The sequence below is a fragment of the Neopelma chrysocephalum genome, unplaced genomic scaffold, assembly GCF_003984885.1.
Source record: "Neopelma chrysocephalum unplaced genomic scaffold, ASM398488v2 Primary Assembly neopelma1_95377, whole genome shotgun sequence".
Taxonomy (NCBI): domain Eukaryota; kingdom Metazoa; phylum Chordata; class Aves; order Passeriformes; family Pipridae; genus Neopelma; species Neopelma chrysocephalum.
The window spans coordinates 42,848-64,563 of NW_020924053.1; the positions used below are offsets into that span (position 1 = coordinate 42,848).

Consider the following 21,716-nt stretch of genomic DNA (forward strand, 5'->3'; position numbering starts at 1 on the left):
GGGGTTGATGGAACTCCACCTGAAGTCTGGAAGCACGGGGGCCAAGTACTCCATGCTAAATTTCACGAGTTTGTGATGCGCTGTTGGGAACTGGGCGAACTACCATCAGACCTTCGTGATGCAGTCATCATCACCTTGTATAAGAAGAAAGGAGTTAAATCAGGCTGCTCAAATTACTGTGGTATTACTCTGCTCTCCATTGCTGGCAAAATCCTGGCAAGAATACTCTTGAACAGACTAATACCCGCTATAGCAGAAGGAATTCTACCTGAAAGCCAGTGTGGTTTCAGAGCCAACAGGAGTACCACAGACATGGTATTTGTTCTCAGACAACTGCAAGAGAAGTGTAGGGAACAGAACAAAGGACTCTATGTAACCTTTGTTGATCTCACCAAGGCTTTCGATACTGTGAGCAGAAAAGGTCTGTGGCAGATTTTGGAACGTTTAGGATGTCCCCCCAAGTTCCTTAAAATGATCATCTCACTTCATGAGAATCAGTGCGGCCAAGTCAGATATGGTGATGCACTTTCTGAGCCCTTTCTAATAACCAGTGGTGGGAAACAAGGTTGCATTCTTGCACCAACCCTATTCACAATCTTTTTCAGCATGATGCTCCAAAGGTCCATGGCAGACCTCGATGAAGAAGATGGTATCTACATTCGATATCGTACTGATGGAAGCCTATTCAACCTAAGGCGACTGAAGGCCCATACTAAGACCTTAAATCATCTTGTCCAGGAGCTGCTTTATGCTGATGACACCGCCCTCGTCGCCCACACAGAAGTAGCTCTGCAGCGTTTAACATCCTGCTTTGCTGGGGCTGCTGAGCTTTTTGGGCTGGAAGTCAGCTTAAAGAAGACAGAAGTCTTTTTTCAACCTGCACCTCAGGAAGTCTTACATCATCCCCATGTCACCATTGGCGAATCAGAGTTCAAATCAGTCCAGCAGTTTAATTACCTAGGTAGCATCATCTCCTCAGACGGTAAGATTGACGGAGAGATAGACAACAGGTTAGCAAAGGCATATAGAGCTTTTGGAAAGCTCCATAAAAGAGTTTGGCGAAATAAACACTTGAAGAAAAGCACAAAGATCAGTGTTTACAGAGCCATTGTGTTGTCTACTCTCTTATATGGGTCCGAATCATGGGTCACTTACTGCCACCACCTGCGTCTCCTAGAACACTTCCATCAGTGCTGTCTTTGTAGTCCTAAACATCCACTGGTCAGATTATGTGACCAATATGTCTGTTCTAGAACAAGCAGCAGTTTCGAGTATTGAGGCCATGTTGCTGAGAACACAGCTGCATTGGGCAGGACACATCTCCAGGATGGAGGAGTACCGCCTCCCTAAGATCCTGCTTTATGGTGAACTTGTCACCGGCTGCCGCAAGAGAGGAGCCCCGAAGAGGAGATACAAGGACTCCCTGAAACAACATCTCAGCCTTGGCCATATTGATCAACATAACTGGTCTACTCTGGCCTCCAATCGGGAGGTCTGGAGACACACTATCTATAACGCTGCTGCGTCTTTTGAGAACGCATGCAGGATCACTCTAGAGGAGAAAAGACAACGCAGGAAGAATTGTGTCTTGCCGATACCATCCAAGGAGTCTTTCTGCTGTGCCTTTTGCAAGCGGACTTGTCTATTTTGCATTGGCCTCTTTAGTCACCAGCGCGTTTGTAGCAAATGTGGGTAGAGTCCTTCACAAATCTTCGTTCGCGAAGCCTAGACATGAAATGAAAAATGAATTGAAAAAAATGCAATTAATGAAAAACCAACTGTAAGCTTAAACTTTCCAGAAGAAAATATATTAACAGCTACGAATTTATTTTTGCTGTCAGTGTCCTCTTGTATTAAGCTCAACAGACATAAAACCACCATGATAATTTTTTTCCTCTTGGGTAGTAAGAATTCATGGTTTCAGAAAACATAGTGAAAACTCAGGTTCATAGATAGCTTCTCAACTGTAGTACTTACTTAAATACAGAATTGAAGTTAGAGCTGTGCCTCTTCAAACTAGGGGGATAGTAGCTGCCTCCACATATTGTCAGACAAGTTTATTGAGCTGTTTTATATTGAAGACAGTACAGCAGAAGACCCCATACTAACATGCTCAGATCCTGCAATAGGACTTACCCACAAATGAAGCATTCTTGAATTTGAAATAAAAATAAATACCTCATGCAGAGACATTTTTAGGAGTTTAATTTTAAACACAATTGAAAGTATATTTCTCTTATAATTAAAAAAAATCCCTTTTATACAGTGTTTTTAGTTTCCAATATTATTTTAATTCCACTTTTCAACATATAAAAATAAACCTAAGATACAGGCTGAAAACTTTTTTCCGGTTTACATAATAGCAAACAAAATAAGGTTTTAGATTCTCTTTAGGTAATAATACTAACAATATCTACAAATTTCAACTGTCCACACTCCGTTCTTTGGTGAGAAAGCTATGTGTCTCTGAAGTGAGCCCCTACTGATTTACATTATTTTTCATATTTACAAATCCCAGCATTTGTTTCAGTAAGTCCAATTCTCACTTTTAAAATTATGACAACACCAAAGGCTGTAATCCATTGCTATAAAACTGAAAGTATCACCAAGTGGCAGATGGGACCCGTAATATGCCCCATTTTGCAATACTTTGTTGATCAGAATTCACATCTTTAAAACTATTTGGTTTACCACTATAATGCAATTTCCAAACTAACAACAAAAAATTCTTTAGAAGCTAACATAAGACTGTGATGCATTCTTCAGACCTAAAAGTAGAAGATACAGGCATCACTATGACATTACTGCTTACAACTGTCATACACATTAATGAAAAAATAACCAGTCACAGCAATAAGGATAAGTATGCAGTATAAAATAATTTTTATCATACAAAGCAGTCTTTACTTATTATGTCTTCCTCGGACCAAAAGAAAAATCACAGGAATCCCTAAATCTGAAAACTATTACAAAATACCAGTTCAAGCTAAGGGCAACACAGATAAGCCACCATGTAACAAAGAGATTTGCAGTTTCAAATTAATTTCAGGTATTGCCTTAGATGTACCTGAGCTGGAGAACACTAGCAAGCAATACAAGCATGCTTCAGACTACAGTTTACCTTCTTAGCAGCAAAGTAAATGCATTCAAATGGTCAGCTCATTTCAGAGTCCAAGCTGTATGTAGGTTGCCATTGCTAGCCAGATAATTTACAGATACTTCAGATGTATCTATCTGAAATTGCAATTAAAAAAATTAGCAGGCAACTACTGAGTAGGCATAACTCATGTCTCATCAATTTCTCAGGCATTTTTTGGATGTTTCTAGTTTACAACTTAGGTGCTTTTTTCCCCTCTTACTTCTAAATCTGAAATCTGAAAACCAAGATTTTTTAACACCATACTACTAACAGTGTTTGCAAACAGAAATTCATCCTTCACATCTGGGTTTGCCATTTACTTCAATGAATTTATCTAAGCCATAGCCACCTCTATTTTGAGCTTGGAATCCTGCTTCATCCACCAGCAATTGTCTTCTGCTACCTTCCTCTTAAAATCCAAAATAAAATCCTATCTGCTTTCTGGAAACACCATTGTGAAATAACTGTGGTCACTAATGGAAGCTTCCACATAAGTTCTTTACAATAATCTTAGCAAAATGGCACCATATCATCATTTTTCTGGGCAATTATGAATCATGGCATTTTCAAATAAAGGCTGATTCAAATAAAATTACATTTGAAACAATACAACTATCATGAACTACACTGTTCTCAAAACCTCCACTCAATTTCATCTCATTTATAAAAGTGCAAAAGCAAATAACCCGATCTGGCAGGGCAGCATGCAAATTTATTAATGATGAAGGCAATGAACTTTCAGTGGAAGATGTACACATTTAATGGATGATGCACACAATCCTGGTGGAGCAAGCAGGAACTTCATTACTGTGCTATGCTACTGGTTTAAAAATTAGCTACCCTCTGCAGAGATAGGCATTTTACAGAATACTTCTCTAGTGGTGGCTTTTTAGGAAGAGGGAAACTAAATCCCCCAATACCAATAGATATAACAACTTGTGAAATCTGCGTAGTATTTACAAAGGAAAATCGGAAAATACAGCATTTGTAAGAAAATATGACTTGGGGTGTGGAGGGAATTTATGTGCTTGGTGGATTGGCTTTTGTTTGCCTTTTTTATTAAAAAAAAACCCATAAAACCCAAAACATTTTGTAAGGGAACCATTAATTCACATACAATATAACAATGTGCTGCATATTGACTTACACATGTGATACATTAGCTATTAAGGCTTCCATCCTTAACTATTAATTTTCAAAGGCATGTTTCTTAGCTAATTGTACACAATCCTTTACATATTCTGTAATTGCTATATAATAGAGCTATGCAATTTCAGAATAACAAAACTCAGGAAATCAAACTAATCTCACCTGAAATGTGATATGTTGCAAGAATTCTAATTTCTCCCAAATGAGAAACTTAGCTTTTCAAAGATATTATAAATAATACCTGTATATTTACATTTGTATCCCCATTTCAAATCAAAGAACCTGCCTAAGACCAGATCAACTGAAAGTATGTAAGAGCAGAAACTTCCCTCTAAATTTTATTTAATTTTATTAGTGAAATGGTACCAAGGATAACAAGTATACAAAGAATTTCTTTACTCTATGCTACTCACACATCATAAATAAAACAGTTGTTGTTGCAAGACAATCCTTCACAGTCTTTCTATAAGCATACATATTTTTCATTCTTTTATCAGAATAAGTTGCTTACCAGTCAACAGCAAGTAGTTTAAACATCTCAAAAACGAGTGTCTATACTTTACATGGTAAAGCATTTTTAATAGTTATAAATGTACACAGTCTCATGAAGATAAAATCCTATAAAAAAAAGTGATTAAGCAGCTTACAGTCAAATTGGGTTATTTTTCACTCCCTGTAATATGCCTTTTTTTGTAGTAAGAATTACCTATGCAAAGGAAAATAAAACCAAATTGAAAACAAATTGCTAATATGATATTAATTGCTTTTAACTGAAAGATATAACTTCCCATTAGATAAGGCAATTAAGTAATTTGATTGTATTGTTTTAAAAATAATCTACTTGATTTTAGGTATAAATTTTTAAGGTATGAGTTAAGAAACCTCACGCTGATGAAACTGATTAAATTAGTTACACAAGCCATGTTTTAGCTTGACAAAAATATCTGCTTTGTCATTCTCTTCTTACATGCTTTGTCTTTAAAGAATGGAAACAGAATATAACTCCTCTGTAAATTAGAACTTTTTTTCTCAATTATTTATCCCCTCAGCTTTGCATACGATTCCTTTTATATCACCAATCAGGTATCAGAGATGATGATGGAGAGGTAACAATTAAGGCCATCCAAGTGTAAATTAAATGTCTAAAGGGTTGTCTTTGATGCAGGTGATCAGAAAATGCTTTGTATTCAGCTACTGCTTTTGTACAGTAGTGGTTCCCCAAATGCATCTTTGCTTTCACCTATAAATCTCTTCTAAAAAAAAAAAACATAAAAATTGAGTTTTAGTATTTTTTACAAGTTCTGACAAATAACTTGCGTTCTTGTCTACAGTATTGTGATGGCAAATACCAACAGAGATAATGTAAGATTTAAATGAAAATGAGTAATAGCACAAACACTTCTAGAGAATAACACATTATTTCAAGAAGGCACTAAAGCTTCTGCTCCCGCTCCCATATTTTTTAAACAAATAAAAAAAAATATTTTCATAATGGCACCTGTAGTATTTTCAGCTGAACAGACACGCTGCAGTACAGCTCAAAACAAAGCTCTAAGTTCTAATATCATACAGATGTGGTCACTTCTGGATGGACAAAAATAAACAAAAAAGCAAAACAACCCCAAAATAACCCAATAAGCTAAGTTAATATCTATAACATGGAAATGTTCCTTTTTGGAACACAAAAGTATCATGTATTGTTCAAGTACTTTAAAAGAAACGTTCATTTTAAGGATAACAGTAAGTTTTTTTTAAAATTAACCCCAAGAATCTCAAGCAGTAAGCAAATGGAAAACAAACTAGTCAGTGGGCATTTAACATAAGAACCATAAAAGTGTGTTTGTTTAAAAATAATTTTCATTTACAACTGTCTTGGTTTGAGACAAGTTGGAGAGGCGGAGACCTCAGACAGACATCTCCTCCCTCCGATTCAATACCCCTGGTTTCTCCAACACAGAAAGAGAGACCAAGTATGCTGAGATGTAAGTGAAAAAAATAACTCTTTACCAAAAGAATGCTAATAACAATACTGATAGAACTGGGTTAAACCAACCGATCAGGAGAAACTTCCCAAGCCCTACCCACCAGACCAAATCAAGATGGTGGACAGCCTCCCCCACCCAGAAAAAAACCACATGTGGCCACAGGACAGAGACAAGATGGCCACCCTTCCATGTGGTTCACCTCCCCCACACCCAGAAAACCTGGCAGGAACAGTTGGAGAGTCAGCACTGGAGTGAGGCTGTGGTGCTTGTACAGGCAGTCAGAGCAGGGCTGCGGACCCCCCAGGAGACTGGAAGGACCCACAAGACACCCATTGGATCCAGTGATGAGACTCGGTTGTTGCAATTTCAAAGTTCATTGGTCAAAGTGGTGGTTGTAGTCCTGTTGAAGTGGTGGTCACAGTCCAGATCTGTTGAGGAGGTGGTGGAAGCCCCAGGGTGGTAAGGAAAGTCCCAGGTGGTGAGGGAAGAAAACACCATGTTGAGTGAAGTCTGAGTGTGGTCTTTTATTTGGCTTAGGCTAGGTGGGAATGCCCCCAGTACCTCCCCTGGGGCAGGGAGTTCTACACTGGATGATGTAATACTGGATTTCAGGAGTCTTTGACACCTTCTAAGATGTTACAGTTGCCTGTTATGTCAGCACAGGTGGATCCATTATGGTCTACCAGCAGAAATTAATATCTTCAGGCTATGTGTGAATTGTCTTGATGCTTCCCCGGAGGGGAGTTATCACAACTGAGTCATTTGTGTAAGGACAAAGAAACAACACCCAGCTCGTAGCCTGAAGTGGCAGGTGTGCAGGCCCTCAGCACCTGGGTGGTTACTTTGCACATCATCACCTTGCACCTGAAATGTCTGAGTCATCAGCATTCCAGTCTTTCACACTTGTGGATACATTCTTCTCCTAGGATAATAGTACCAGCCTTATCTCAAGTTCCCATCATAGTCCAAATTAGTAGGCACATTTGGGAAAAAGAGAAAAGGTGGAAAAAGGTGAATACCAGAATTTTTGTGTAACCCAGGACAACAACTAAAGGAAGTGTGTATATTTATGCACCATTTCCAAGCACATCAAACAGTACACATTGAAGTTTTTGTGGATTTTTTTAACCAGAAAAGTAAACCAATACAAAATTCATCAACAAGCAGTATTTTAAACAATCTTCAATGCATATATTCAGCTTTTTTTTTTTTTGATAGTACAGGTTTACATTTTTTCAGTTTCCACTTATTTGTAACAGCTTATGGCAAAACTTAACATAAATCATTTTACAAATAAGTACAGCCATCTTGGAGACCATGGGTTTTCAGACATGAATAGTTCTGATGGCATCTGCCTTTTCATGGTATAACTACTGGTTGGTGCTCTCTTGCTTTATAGCAAGAAGTCGACAAAGCTATCACTACAATTGGGAGAGCTGCTAGTACTATCACCACGTTCAGGTTGATTACTTTGACATTTTCTTCTTCGTTCTGGAAAATAAAAAGCTTCAGATTTCATCCCTTAGTTGAGTCAGAGTTCTTTGCTTTAAAACTCTTCCATTTTAACTGAGAGGTTTTCATCATTTGGTTGACAGTTCCCATTCTGTTGTAGTTTGATTTCATCAGTCCTTTCTGTATCTCTATTGCCTACTTCCTTGTCAGTTTCTGAATTCAGATCCTCTTCAGTGTGATCTTTGTCCTACAAAAGATAAAGTTATTTTTAAAAAAAAATCACTCTTAGCATTACAGGATATGACTTCCAACCAACTACTGGTATTTTGATTGTCTCAATCTTTACACACCTTGTTTCAGCCATGTTCAGAATAGAGGTGTCAGCTTTTTTTAAAAATTTTTAAATCAAATCATTTTTAATTTAAAAAAGCTTTTCTTTTTAATTGGCTGAAGTTAGGCACTCATAATAACCTGTCATTCAAGAAATCATTACGATAAATTCATCTGTATGATCAATATTCAGGTAATACAGAACAAGCAGCATCATGGCACCTATGAGAAACAGCTCCAGAAATTAGGACTTCAACATATTTTTTAAATAAAACAGAATTATAATTTTTCTTTTATATTTTTTGTCAGGTAACTGATAAATTTTAAGAGAGTTCTTGAGTTACTTAAGCATGTGGACAGTCACCTAAATCAGCTGTTTTATAACAGTTGAACAATTCTGAGTACCACAAACTACTCTTTAGAAGCATGCTGCTTTTCAAATTCTAAGATTAAACATTTGAAGATGTTTTTTTTCTTAATCACACCATTTTCTATTTTGCAAGGCAAAAATCCCATACTACTCTTTCCTCAAATCTTCAACTTTACTCCTGCAGAGTCAGATATGCAGTCCAGGACCAAAGCAACCAGGGAGAGGCTGAACTGCAGAGTGAAAGTTTATTAAAAATCTTTTCAGATTGACAATCTGTGCTGGTTTTGCCTGGGATAGAGTTGATTTTATTCATAGGAATTAAAAGCTGGGGGAAGGAGGAGGAAAGGGGGACATTCTTAGCAGTGGTGTTTGTCTTCCCAAGTAACCACTATGCATGATGGAGCCCTGCTGTCCTGGGGATGGCTGAACACCTACCTGCTGATGGAAAATGGTGAATGAATTCCTTGGTTTGCTTTGTTTGCGTGTGCAGAATTTGCTTTACCTAATAAACTGCCTTTATCTCAACCCACAAGTTGTCTTCTGATTTTCTCCCTCATCCCATCAGGGAGGAGTGAGCAAGCAAGCAGCTGTATGGCACTTAGTTGTTGGCCAGGGTTAAACCAGGACACAGGCAAACTAACCCTGAACCCTGACGCTTAGTTGTACAATCTCCTTTATGCCTGCTCATACAGATAGGCAGCCCGCAAACTCGTAACATATGGCACAGAACAGAAAAGAGAAACCAAAACAAAGTGTTTCAGTAACCTATTCACACAAGCTCTACCAAGTGGCAATACTTTGATAAGCAAAACAGGGGGAAAAGAAGGGTGAGGAAAAGAAAGATAAAGAAGGGAGGAAATTCCAGTAATTATTCCATTTACAGCACTCATCACTTGGTCACACAGCTTACCTTCAAAGTAGTGGTGCTTTTGTCAGATTTCTCCTTTCCCTCTTTTTCTTTACTAATTTTTTTCTTGGAGGCGGAGTATTCCCTTTCTCTTCTTTCATTATTTTTATCTTTTTCTCTTTTTTTTTCTTTCTTGTTTCTGTTTAAGAAAATTGTTACTCAAATCAGAATTTGATCCAACAGCAACAAATGTACTACCAATGCATACTCTAACTGTACTGTACAGTAAATTGCACAATAAATACGAAAGTTGGTATCCTGGTTTGCTTTCTTTCAGAAAGGTTTAGTCACTTTCAAACATAAAAACCTCTTCATAAAGACAAAGGAAGGCAGCTAAAGAATGCATGTGTTCAGCATACATGGTATTTGAAAAGAGGAAACCAAATTAATCTGTATCCAATGAAGGGTTTTTATTGATTTGAAGCAAATTAGCATCGCTAGCAGATTTAAAACTCTCCAGTTGAAAGCATACGAAAGATCAAATCCATAAAGGGCTTTTTGGTCTGTTTTAAATTAGAACTGAATCATACTGATCAATTGAAATTATCTGAGATGACTAATGAAAAGGCAGTATATCAATGAAAATACTTCCTAAATTGTTTTCAATATATGTATCTGCATCCACCTTTGAGTGTTCTGCTTATTGAAAAATAGATCTTTTCCTGAGAAAGTTATTACTAGAGATTCTTCCATAACAAAAAAACAACAAAAAAAAACCCCAAGAAGAAACAGAAATTGAGTTAGCTCCTTACATAACACTGATCTCTATATCACATTTCAATTTAACAGAAATACTATAACTTTTTCCTCCTTTACTGCCCATTAATTTTAATGTTTATATCAAACTGACCTTGTTGGAGAAGGAGTTTGTGAAGACTTTTTTTTTGTTGTTTTAGGAGACTTGGAGAGACTTCTACTCTTCCTTTTACGCCTTTCTCTGGAGGACCAAGAAATTCAAGATCATCAAAGAAAAATAATAAACTCAGGAACTGCATGAAACCAGAAAGCTCTTAAAATTATCTGACACAACTAAGTAAATATCCCTGAATTTAACATTATATATGACCAATAATATATGAACTGTAAGTAAGTAATAGTAAGTAATAGTAAAAAAGCAAAAAAAATTCATGTTTCAGTTTGCCTTGGATGATTGACCCACACAAAAGAACTAGCCAGCAGATCCACATTCCAAGCTGATGGCCCTCCGAAGACTGGGGGGAGTTGGTTTTTTTTCTCTCCTCGGAAACAGCAGGCATAGCACTTTTGTCCTGACTCAGGCAGGGTATGTGTGTGTGGAAAGGCTCTGGGTTCACTTGGTTTTCAGCCAGGTCATCTGACTGCTTCTGGCCCCAGTTCGCCTCTGTTATCCTGTGCCCTGTTCTGCCCCCAGCCTGGACTTGCTCAGATTTCATCGGAGAGGCTTGACCCTTCTGCGAAGGAACCTTTGGGGGAGTCCTGGCCGGAGTCAGCTGCCGACAGTGTGAGTTCGTGGGAAGAACCCCTTTTTCCCCTTTTCCCCCTTCCCTTCTTGATGTGTGTGGGGGGAGATATCCATTTTTGGCTTCACCCGTGCACCAGGGCCCCCATGTGGTGACCGCCAGAGCCCAACAGCGTCCCCTGCTGACCAACACCGAGCAACTGCAGGCTCTGCTCCTCCAGAGAGCCAACAGTGCCCCCTCCCGATTGTGGTTAGAATTGCACCAAAAGACAGAAAGTACTGAACTGTTTCCTTTTTAGAAGGGGACTTTTGGGTACAGGATTATTGTTTAGTTGTTTTTGTGTTCTTTTGTTGTTCTGCTAATACTCATATATCCTTTAATAAAGGGCTGTTATCTTTTCTTTCTCCACACTTCCTCAGTTGGAGCCTCTTAATTTCGGATTTACAAATGCTCAGAGGGAGGAGCTTGGTCTTCCTCATAACTCATCCTCCTTAGCAAAACACTTCAGTCTCATTAAACTGAGACATCCTCACATGCTTGTACTTATATGTGATAACAATGGAAACACACTGAATTCACTAATCCTGTATTAAGATTTTCTTCAGTCAGGAAAATAATCCAATTGAATGAAAAGCCATATTAAGACAAAGGCATAAACTTGAGCAATACAAACTTCAAAAATAACCATTGCAAGCTTAAGATCACTGGAATTTCTGTTCAGCATGACTGAAATTTAATTCCTGAATACATAAGCTAACATTTGTATTGGTTTAGTAGCAAGCAGTGCAAAATGAATCTCAAGCTGTTGTCAAAATCAAAATGAAAAAGTTAATATCTATTGTTTTTCTAGCAGTTCATGCTCAGCAAACCTTTGCATCACTCTATAACGCACTGAAGAGTTCTTAGTATTTTACAAAACAGTTGTTTTAAACAGATGTATGAAATTTGCTGAACTTGCCATTACGGAGTCTGATCTTGAATAGAATGGAACATTAAATAATGGTTGCAAACATACTGAAGCACATGTTAAAATAAAGTAAAAATTGAGCAAGTAAAAGCTTAATTCAACATAAACATAGAACCTATCTGTCAAAGATGACTCCTATCACCTCTTCATAGAGCAGGAAAAGCAGACGGGAAGAACCATCAAAGAAAACAGGGAAGTTAAAAACTAATTGACAAGGCATTTTAAGATACACCACAAAAGATACACTTATGCATACAAGCTTTGCAATTCACACTGATTTTCTTTAATATTTAGAGAGGCCAAGAAAACAACAGTTATTAGATAAATTACAGAAGGATATATTAAGATATACCTAGTATCACTATTTGGATTCATACTCTGACAGTATCATCTAGACTGATCTCCTGAAGCTGCATGGGACAAAAGTTCGTAACTATTTTGTTCAGCAAGCTTTTAAGTTTGGTTCAATCTTTGGTAAACAAAAATATAAAGTGGTCTCAAAATCATGGAAAAAAACCCCACAATCATTGATCAGCTGGTTAACTGGTTAACATGCACCTCATTTGGAACATCGTCACATTTATCATTAGCTTTTTTCAAATGGGGACATTGGAAATTTTTTTAAATTGGGGACTATTCTGATAGTGTTCCCACTTGGTCTACATTGAGCACATCCCCTTTATTTTGTTTTCTTGCATACACATCTGTGAGCAATCAAGTAAACGCCCTAGTAATTGGGTTCCAACTAGAAACTGTTTATTCATGAAATCTAATTTTCAGTTTCTGCTTTTCATATTTCAAGTTGAAGAACTACAGCTGTGTCTGATAACATTCCTACCTCTATGTGACATTTGTCTACAAAAAGATTTTTGTGTGCCTGTTTTTATTAACATTCTTAAGGAATACTAATACAGCAGAATTTAAGGAAAAGAATTTAAGGAAAAGTAGTTTGAAAACTTTGATACTGATCCTGTGACTCTAAATCATACACAGAACTAACATTCTTGTCTCAAAGGAAAAATTCCACAGGCTCATGACTGGAGCCAACTTCCTGTTGCTTTAAATAAAATTCACTAGGAATTGCTCCAAGATTTGTCTTAGACCAACATCAGGTCTAGCACTGCTAGAACTTTTTAATTCTGAGGCAGACAGAAGCTTTGAGGCAGAGATATTTCTCAACACCTGTCTCCAACTAGTAGTACTTGGAAGAATGGTGGTAGTGTGGACTAACTCCCTCTCTACTCAGCTCTCATGAATGTTGAGGAATACATTTAGTGCAGGTAGCTCAGTGTGCAGCTGCTTTACAAGCTGCAGGTTGAGCTCTAGGTGGTGGGAAATAGCGGGAGCCCCAGGAAGAGGCCATGAAATGGCTCTGACACTTTGCATAACAAAGGGCAAGGGGACCTGTAGCACCAGCCAGGTGACCGGACACTCAGAGACACAGCAGGAGTCAAGGACTCAGTGGGAAGACCTCAGACTATCGCACAGATAGACTGGAAGGGTATAAAAGCCCAAGAGATTCAGTTGTTTGGGGTCCCTCTTTGGAGGCACCAGCTCAAACTGTTTCTGTGTTACTGTGCCATGAATAAATTGCTTTAAGGAACCAGATGTCTGAGACAGTGCTACAGGAAACCTGGGGTTGAACTGGTAAGGAAACCTGGTCTGAGTGGGTGTGAGTGGAGTGTATAAAAACACAACAAACTTGTTTATCAATGACCTGGATAAAGAGGTAGAATGCACCCTCAGCAAGTTTGCTGATGACACAAAACTGGGGGGAGTGACTGATACACCTGAAGGCTGTACTGCCATTCAGTGGAACTTTGAGAGTTGGGCATAGAGAAACCTAATGAGTTCAACAAGGGCAAGTGTAGGGTCCTGCACCTGGGGAGGTATAACCCCGAGTACCAGTACAGGTTGGGGGCTGACCTACCAGAGAGCAGTTCTGCTGAGAAAGACCTGGGAGTCAGTGGATGACAAGGTAACTATGAGCCAGCAGTGTGCCCTTGAGGCCAGGAGGGCCAATGGTATCCTGGGGTGCATGGGGAAGAGTGTGGCCAGCAGGTCGAGGGAGGTGATCCTGCCCCCTCTACTCGGCCTTGGTGAAGCCACATCTGGAGTACTGTGTCCAGTTCTGGGCTCCTCAGTACAAGAAAGACAAGGAGCTACTGGAGAGGGTCCAGCAGAGGGCCACAAAGATGATTAGGGGACTACAGCATCTCTCTTACAAGGAGAGCCTGCAGGAGCTGGGCCTGTTTAGTCTAGAGAAGAGAAGACTGAGAGAGGATCTCATTAATGCATATAGATATCTCAAAAGCGGGTGTCACGAGGATGGTGCCAGACTCTTATCAGTGGTGCCCAGCGACAGGACGAGGAGCAATGGCCATAAACTAAAACATAAGAAGTTCTACCTCAACATGAGGAAGAACTTCTTTACATTGAGGGTGGCAGAGCACTGGAACAGGTTGCCCAGGGAGGTCATGGATTCTCCCTCTCTGGAGAAATTAAACCTCCACCTGGACACATTCCTGTGTAACTTGCTCTAGGTGACCCTGCCTTGGCATGGGGTTGGACTAGATAAATCTCCAGAGGTCCCTTCCAACCCTAACAATTCTGTGATTCTATGTAGGGAGTCAAGTGGGACACCCATTGGCTCACTGTAACCACCTGCTGCAAAGGGGCTTCAGTCCTAGCAGTTAAAGTCTCTGGTGGTGGGAGTGTGACTGACAGAGTACCTCCTGAATGGTCAGACAGGAAGGTTTCCTTAACAGTGAGACCCCACCTGGAGTACAGCATTCAGCTCTGGGGCCCCCAACATAAGAAGAACATGGACCTGTTGGAGCGAGTCCAGAGGTGGGCTAAGAAGATAATCAGAGGGCTGAAGACAGGCTGAGAGAGTTGGGCCTGATCAGCCTGGAGAAGAGAAGACTCTGGGGAGACCTTATAGCAGCCTTCCAGTACATAAAGAGGGCCTACTATTTACAAGAGCATGTAAGGATAAGACAAGAGGGAATGGCTTTAAACTGAAAGAGGGTAGGTTTAAATTAGATATTAGGAAGAAATTCTTTACTGTGAGGGTGATGAGGCACTGGAACAGGTTGCCCAGAGAAGTTGTAGCTGCCCCATCCCTGGAAGTGTTCAAGGTGGAGTTGGATGGGGCCCTGAGCAACCTGGTCTAGTGGAAGGTGTTCCTGCCCATGGCAGGGGATTTTGAACTAGATGATGTTCAAGGTCCCTTCCAACCCAAACCATTCCATGATTCTATGACCAGAGAGAGGTAGCTAGCTTTCAGCTTCTTCATATTGTTTGATCCTAATTAAGGAACAAATTTTGGTTTTGACCCCAATGGAATCTGAGAGTTGATAATGCCAGCAGAAATTGCCAGTGGAATATATGGGATCTCTCTGCCTTCTTTAGGTAAAAAAAGAAAAATTAAGAAAAAATCCCAGACGAACAATGTTTAATGGGTAAGGCTGATTGGACTTGATATTACCACCCTCAGGTTGGGCCATTATTGGGTTATGAAGGAAGATATCACTTCAGCCATCAAGAAGGCTTTTCTTTGGACAAAGTATCTACCTATCTCCTTTGCTAGCCTGTAGATGTCTCTTGGACAAGGAGCCTCTTCCACTGATCTGTGTCTCAGCAGTGCTGCAAAAAGGCACTTGGGGATTCTGGTCAATGGCAAGTTGAATATGAGTCAGAAGTGTGCCCTAGCAGCCAGGAGGGCCAACCATGTCCTGGGGTGCATCAGGCAAAGCATCGCTAGCCGGTCGAGGGAGGTGATTGTCCTGCTCTACTTCTTCACTGGTGCAGCCTCGCCTTGAATATTGTGTGCAATTTTGGTCACTGTAATATAAGAAAGATATTAAGGCAATGAAGATGGTGAAGGGCCTTGAGGGGAAGCCATATGAGGAGCGGCTGAGGTCACTTGGTCTGTTCGGCCCAGAGAAGAGGAGACTGAGGGGAGACCTCATTGCAGTCTACAACTCCCTCGTTAGAGGAAGAGGAGGAGCAAACACTGATCTCTTCTCTGAGGTGACCAGTGACAGAATCTGAGGGAATGGCCTGAAGTTGTGTCAAGGGAGGTTTAGGTTGGCTATTAAGAAAAGGTTCTTCACCCAGAGGGTGGCTGGGCACTGGAACAGACTCCCCAGAGAAGTGGTCACAGCACCAAGCCTGCCAGAGTTCAAGAAGAGTTTGAACAATATTCTCGGGCACATGGTGGGACTCTTGGGGATGGTCCTGTGCAGGGCTAGGAGTTGGACTTGATGATCCTTGTGGTTCCCTTCCAACTCAGCATATTCTGTGGTTCTGTGATTCTCTTCCTTCATCTAGGAATCAAAAATTACCATCTGATTACTAGCATTTGCATGTTGTTTTTCAGTAAAGCAAGGTGAGTTGCCACCTAGTTCTTAGAAGGCATCGCATATTCCATTCCACCTCCACCCCTTCTCCAAAATAAAGACTAGAAGACTTTTTTTCAATATTTTACACTCTTCAGAAAAAGGATCTGCATTTTCAAAAATGGTTCCAACTCAATGCTGCAGTGTAAATCCAAACAGCTGAGATGCCAGGTTGTTCAATAATCTTCTCCTGAATGGTTTGCAAAGAAATTAAACTAGGCAGTCAATCACCAAAGTAAACATACACCCCTAAATACAAACTAACTGGGACTTGATACCCCAACCTATTGAAAAATAATTTTCAGAGTAACAGAATTATTGAGGTTGAAAGAGCCCTCCAGAGACCACCTAGTCCAGATCCCCACCCTCCCAAAAGAGGATTCATGGTACAGCGGTTAATCAGGGCTATGTCCAGTCAGGTTTTTAATGTCTCCTAGGATGGATACTCAACAAACTGGTTCCAGGTCACCCAGGAAACACACAGTTCTAGCATGTGTTTGTTTAAAGACAAATATTGGAAGGCAGGAACTCCAATAAGATGACTTCCCTTTTATAGAGGGACAAAAAAAAGATGCGTGGAGGTTAAAAGTGAAAATATAACACTGGTGGTTTGAAAAAAGGCCTTTCCCCCAGGGCGTATTGTTTTTAATACTGGACCAATTGAAAGCTCATGCGCCGTGAAAATTACATGCTCACAGAAGCGGAAGAGAAGAGGTTAATTTTTAACTGCATAGCTAGAAGGAGAAGCAGCCATACCTTGAAAGCGCCACGTGTGGCATGGGGCCAGGGGGCGGGAGCAGCACAGCTACTGACTGAAGCCCCCTGAAGTTAGTGACCGAGGGGGACCCCAAAAGATCAGGAAGACCCCCTGGGTTGGAGCGGGCCAGGTTGATGAGCCATGGCCCTTTGGAGAGGTGGTTGCAACATACAGTCATGTAAGTGCCGAGGGGAGTCTCCCCCCCCGGGTTTGGGGGAGCCCCTGGGCCCCCGTTGTCCTGGCCCAGCCAGGACTGCAGGAGTTAAACTCCCCAGGAGTTTTTCCAGCCGGCCTCACTGCCTTTCCCCACCGTGGGGGGGAGGGGTGCTGAGAAGCTGGCTGGACCCTGCAGCAGCTGGAGCAAAGAGGCCCCTGCGAAAGGGACGGCAGCAGCAGCAAATGGGACCAGTGAATCTGAGAACAGAGCAGACAGAGAGAGAGAGAGTCAGTTGGACTCAGTTCTAGGGTAAGAACTTGAACTAAACTAAAAGCCTTAGAACTCTTTGACCCCGGGAAGGAGGGGTGGAGATCCCCAAGAGCTCGTTCCCCGGGGACCAGAATCTCCGCGAAGCGAGAGCAGGGGATAAGGACTTTAATCCCTTGCATTTCGTGCTGCAGAAGAAAGAAGAATTCTAGCTGCGACAAATCAAAACTGCTGCCTTAAAAATAAGAGACACTTCCAAGAGCCACAGAAATTAATTTGGAAGAGCTGTGGCCTGAAAGTGAAAAGAGGACTTCTTCTCCTTTCTTTCTGGACTCTTTTTTGAAGGAAAGGAGAGACGATCTATGAATATATTTTGTTTCACCATAGAAGAGATAGTTAAAATTGTTATATATATATATATATGTATATATGTTAATAATAAATTGTAATATATTTCCCTCCCCCTATACTAAGTTGTGTATGTCTGAAAACTTCTCTCTCACATTAGAACAAATTGTAGCAAACCTTTTAAAATTAGCTTTTTGAAATTCCTGTTTTCTAAACCACCACATTTTACTAAAAGGAAATAGCAGTAAGTGCAAAGATATAGAGGAAATGGTTTACCCAGAAAGAGGGGAATCCACCACCCACGTGGTCCCCTGGGGACAAAGGCGAAACAAAGTGACATAGGGTTTTTTCCCCACCAACCACCTCCTTCAGGTCTTAACTGCAGTGGTGGTTCCAGTTTGAAGTCTCTTTGTTCCCTGGCTTTGGAACAGCGAGGGGTACAGCTGTCCTGCACCAGGCGAGCAGCGAGCAAAGCGGAGTGGGGGAGGGGTGAAGCCGTCCCACACCGGGTGAGCAGTGAGCGAAGCAGACAAGTTTCTGACTGGCTCAGTTGTACCTTGGAGCTGTCCGCTTCTGCACCGCAACTCCATACTAGTGCTCCGGGGGAGAAACGGGAGGAGGAACATTGGGAGACAAAGTTTTGCCATGGGTTTTTTGGGTACAGTCCACACCGCTTTGGCAACTGAGGCAAGATGGCACACTTCCGGTTCCCAGCACGGCTTTTCTGCTGTCCCGCTCAGGAAGGCACGGCTTCCAGGTGCAGCTGACACCCCAGAAACATCTTTTACCCGTGGCAAAACCGCCCCTCCTCTTTACTCTCCACGCTGGAAGGGGGGGCGGCCTCCTTCAGATGACATAATGGTATGAATATTCATCATTATAACTCTCTTCCCTGGCTTGTAACCATAACATTATCCACTCCTTATTCTATACCATTCACGTCGTGCCTGGATTTACACCTTTAAACTATAAACATACAGATATACACACATTCCAACTCTGTACATACATATATATATGTACACATATAGGTACAATGTTACAGTTTTACCGAAAAATTAGGTCCCCTTGATGAATACATTGTGTTTCCCCATCTTTCTGCATTACCCACCAAGTGCAACCTGGTCCTTTGAGAAAAAACAATCTCACGGATGCGTTTGCCTTTGCTTGAGGCTGGACTAATCCAAACTGTTTTCCCTAACATACCTCTCAGGTGCACTACAGGGACTTCATCTATGGTTTGAAGGGGCTCTGATTGGGCAGGGCCAGCTCAGTTGACAGAGCCTCTAGTGTTGACTAACCAGGTGGCCTTCACTATGTGCTGATCCCAATGCTTGAAAGTCCCCCCACCCAATGCCTTCAAAGTGGTTATCAACAGTCCATTACACCATTCAAGCTTCACAGTGGCTGGTTCATAATAGGGGATATGATATATCCACTCAATACCTTACTCTTTAGCCCAGGTGGTGACTAGGCTATTGTTGAAATGAGTTCCATTGTCTGACTCAATTCTTTCTGAGGGGTGATTTTTCCCAGCTTTTGGCCCCTTTCTCCTTCAGGTCTGCTACAAAAGCTTTTGAAAAGGTTGAATTCCCTCTAGGGAATGCTAGGGATAGCATTATCTTGTTGCTGTGTCTGTGTCCTAGTTAGAGCAGCTGGGACCAGTTCATCACTGTGTGGGTGTAACCCAAACTGTGTATTCTACATCCTCTATGTCATTTCCCAGGAACTGTTAACAATAGACCATTTGCAGCAGCTGCCCAGAGCACACCTGACCCCTCAGGCTATAAGCTGGGTGTTAAGAAGCCTGTGAGATAGGAGGATGTTCCTATCCTCACACCAATGACTCAGGTGTGATAACTCCCCTCCAGGGAGTCATTAGCACCTCCACACCCAGCCTGAGGGGTCATGTCTGCTAATGGGCCACCAAGGATTCCAAAAATATCTCACGACTCACAATCACCCACTGTGGAACTCCCCACCCTGGGGGAGGTAATGGGCATTCCCACTTGAACCTGAGTGTATATAATCTTGGGGTCTTGGGACTTCTGGCCCCACTCGTCAGATCCAGGAGGACCAGAACCTCGACCAGACTGCAACCACCACTCTCGACCAGAGTGTGACCAGCACTCTCACCAACAGGTTTTCCTTTCCTTTTACTTTGGACTCAGGGGGACCACGTGGGGCTCAGCACAGGGGCCAACGAACACCATTCTGTTCATGCCCCAGGGTGCTGGGTTATACATCTGGATTTTGTGAGTTAAAACCAATTGTCCGTATAATTGTATTTATTGTATTATTTTTATTAAATTGTAACTCTGACTTATAATCTCTTTTGAGTTGGGTTCATTTATCCTGCCTGTTTACCTTTAAACCAGCACAGTCTGCCAGGTTTCCTCAGTATGGTCTACCTCGTGTTTGGAGACAGGACCAAGATTTCTAGGGAAGTTTTCCAGAGGCCTGCCCCAGGGGTGGATAACCTTGACTGGCATGGAATGTGGGAGGACATGGGCCAGTTTTTGGAGAATTTTTCTCCTCTAATGGTCTGAAAGTTCACCCCTGAACAACTTCAAGACCCTATTAAAGTGATAAGATCTGTGAAGGAAAAATGCTGTGGCAGCTCCAGAGAGGGGCATCTTACTGTGACATGCTGGGCCCTGGCCATTGCCTACCGAACACTGCTTGGTATGGTACAGCACCTTCGGTAGGAAAGGAAAGGAAACAAAATAACAGACACCATGGCCACTCAGGTTGTAGTTAAGCTAGAAGGGCAACCCAAGCCAGAAGAAGTTGCCCCTGTCCAAAAGAGGAAGTACAAGACCAAATCAGTTCATTCTCTCCACTGACGGTTCCTGCCATATCATAGGGATACATCGAAAATGGAAGGTGATGAATGGAGTCCTATGCAGCGAGTCACAGAAGCTATTGAGGGACAAGATGTATCAAGTCAGGTTGCAGAGCTGAAAGCCATCCAGCTGGCTTTAGATATTGCTGAATGAAACGGCCAGCGTTCTACCTCTACACTGACTCGTGGATGGTAGCAAATGCTCTGTGGGGTTGGCTAGAACAATGGAAAAAGACCAATTGGCAGTGCAGAGGTAAACCCACCTGGGCTGCTGAATTGTGGCAAGGCATCACTGACAAGGTAGAGAAGTTGGCTGTAAAATTACATCATGTAGATTCACACGTACCCAAGAGTCGGGCTACTGAAGAACATCACAACAATGGACAGGTGCATTGGGCTGCCAAGATTAAAGTGTCTCAGGTGGATCTGCACTGGCAACATAAGGGTGAATTATTTCTGGCTCAGTGGGCCCATGATGCCTCAGGTTATCAGGGAAGAGATGCAACATACAGATGGGCTTGTGATCGAGGGGTGGACTTAACCATGGACACTATCTCCTAGGTTATCCAGAACTGTGAAACATGTACTGCGATCAAGCAGGCCAAGCGGGTAAAGCCTCTGTGGTGATGGTCATAATATAAATATGGAGAGGCCTGGCAGATCAATTACATCACACTCCTGCAGACCCACCAAGGCAAGCACTACATGCTGACAATGGTGGGAACAACCACTGGATGGCTGGAGATGTACCCTGGGCCTCACATCACTGCCCAGAACACCATCTGTGGCCTTGAAAAGCATGTCCTGTGGTGACATGGCACCTCAGAAAGAATTGAGTTGGACAACAGAACTCATTTCAAAAATAGCCTCATAGACATCCGGGCCAGAGAGCACGGTATTGAGTGGGTGTATCATATTCCCTATCATGCACCAGCCTCTGTGAAAATTGAATGGTACAATGCACTGTTAAAAACCACATTGAAAGCAATGGGCAATGGAACTTTTAAACATTGGGATTTACATTTAGCAGAGGCCACCTGGTTAGTTAACACTAGAGGTTCTACCAATTGAGCTGGCCCTGCCCAATCAAAACCTCCACATACCATAGAAGAGGATAAAGTCCCTGTGGTGCATATGAGGAATATGTTAGGGAAGACAGTTTGGATCAGTCCTGCCTCAAGCAAAGGCAAACCCATCTGTG

At 41.6% G+C, this 21,716-nt stretch overlaps 1 protein-coding gene across 1 annotated transcript in view; it reads right to left on the reverse strand.

The window, feature by feature from the left end:
- Positions 1-7,819: 7,819 nt before the first annotated feature.
- LOC113980833 (splicing regulatory glutamine/lysine-rich protein 1-like) overlaps positions 7,820-21,716 on the reverse strand; it is a 71,220-nt gene continuing 57,323 nt past the window's right edge. Inside the window, exons 10-12 of the mRNA XM_027708050.1 lie at positions 10,183-10,269; positions 9,336-9,471; positions 7,820-7,972 (exon numbers count right to left, since the gene is read on the reverse strand). Coding sequence (XP_027563851.1) covers positions 7,820-7,972; positions 9,336-9,471; positions 10,183-10,269 — 376 coding nt within the window. The remainder of the gene's footprint in view (positions 7,973-9,335; positions 9,472-10,182; positions 10,270-21,716) is intronic.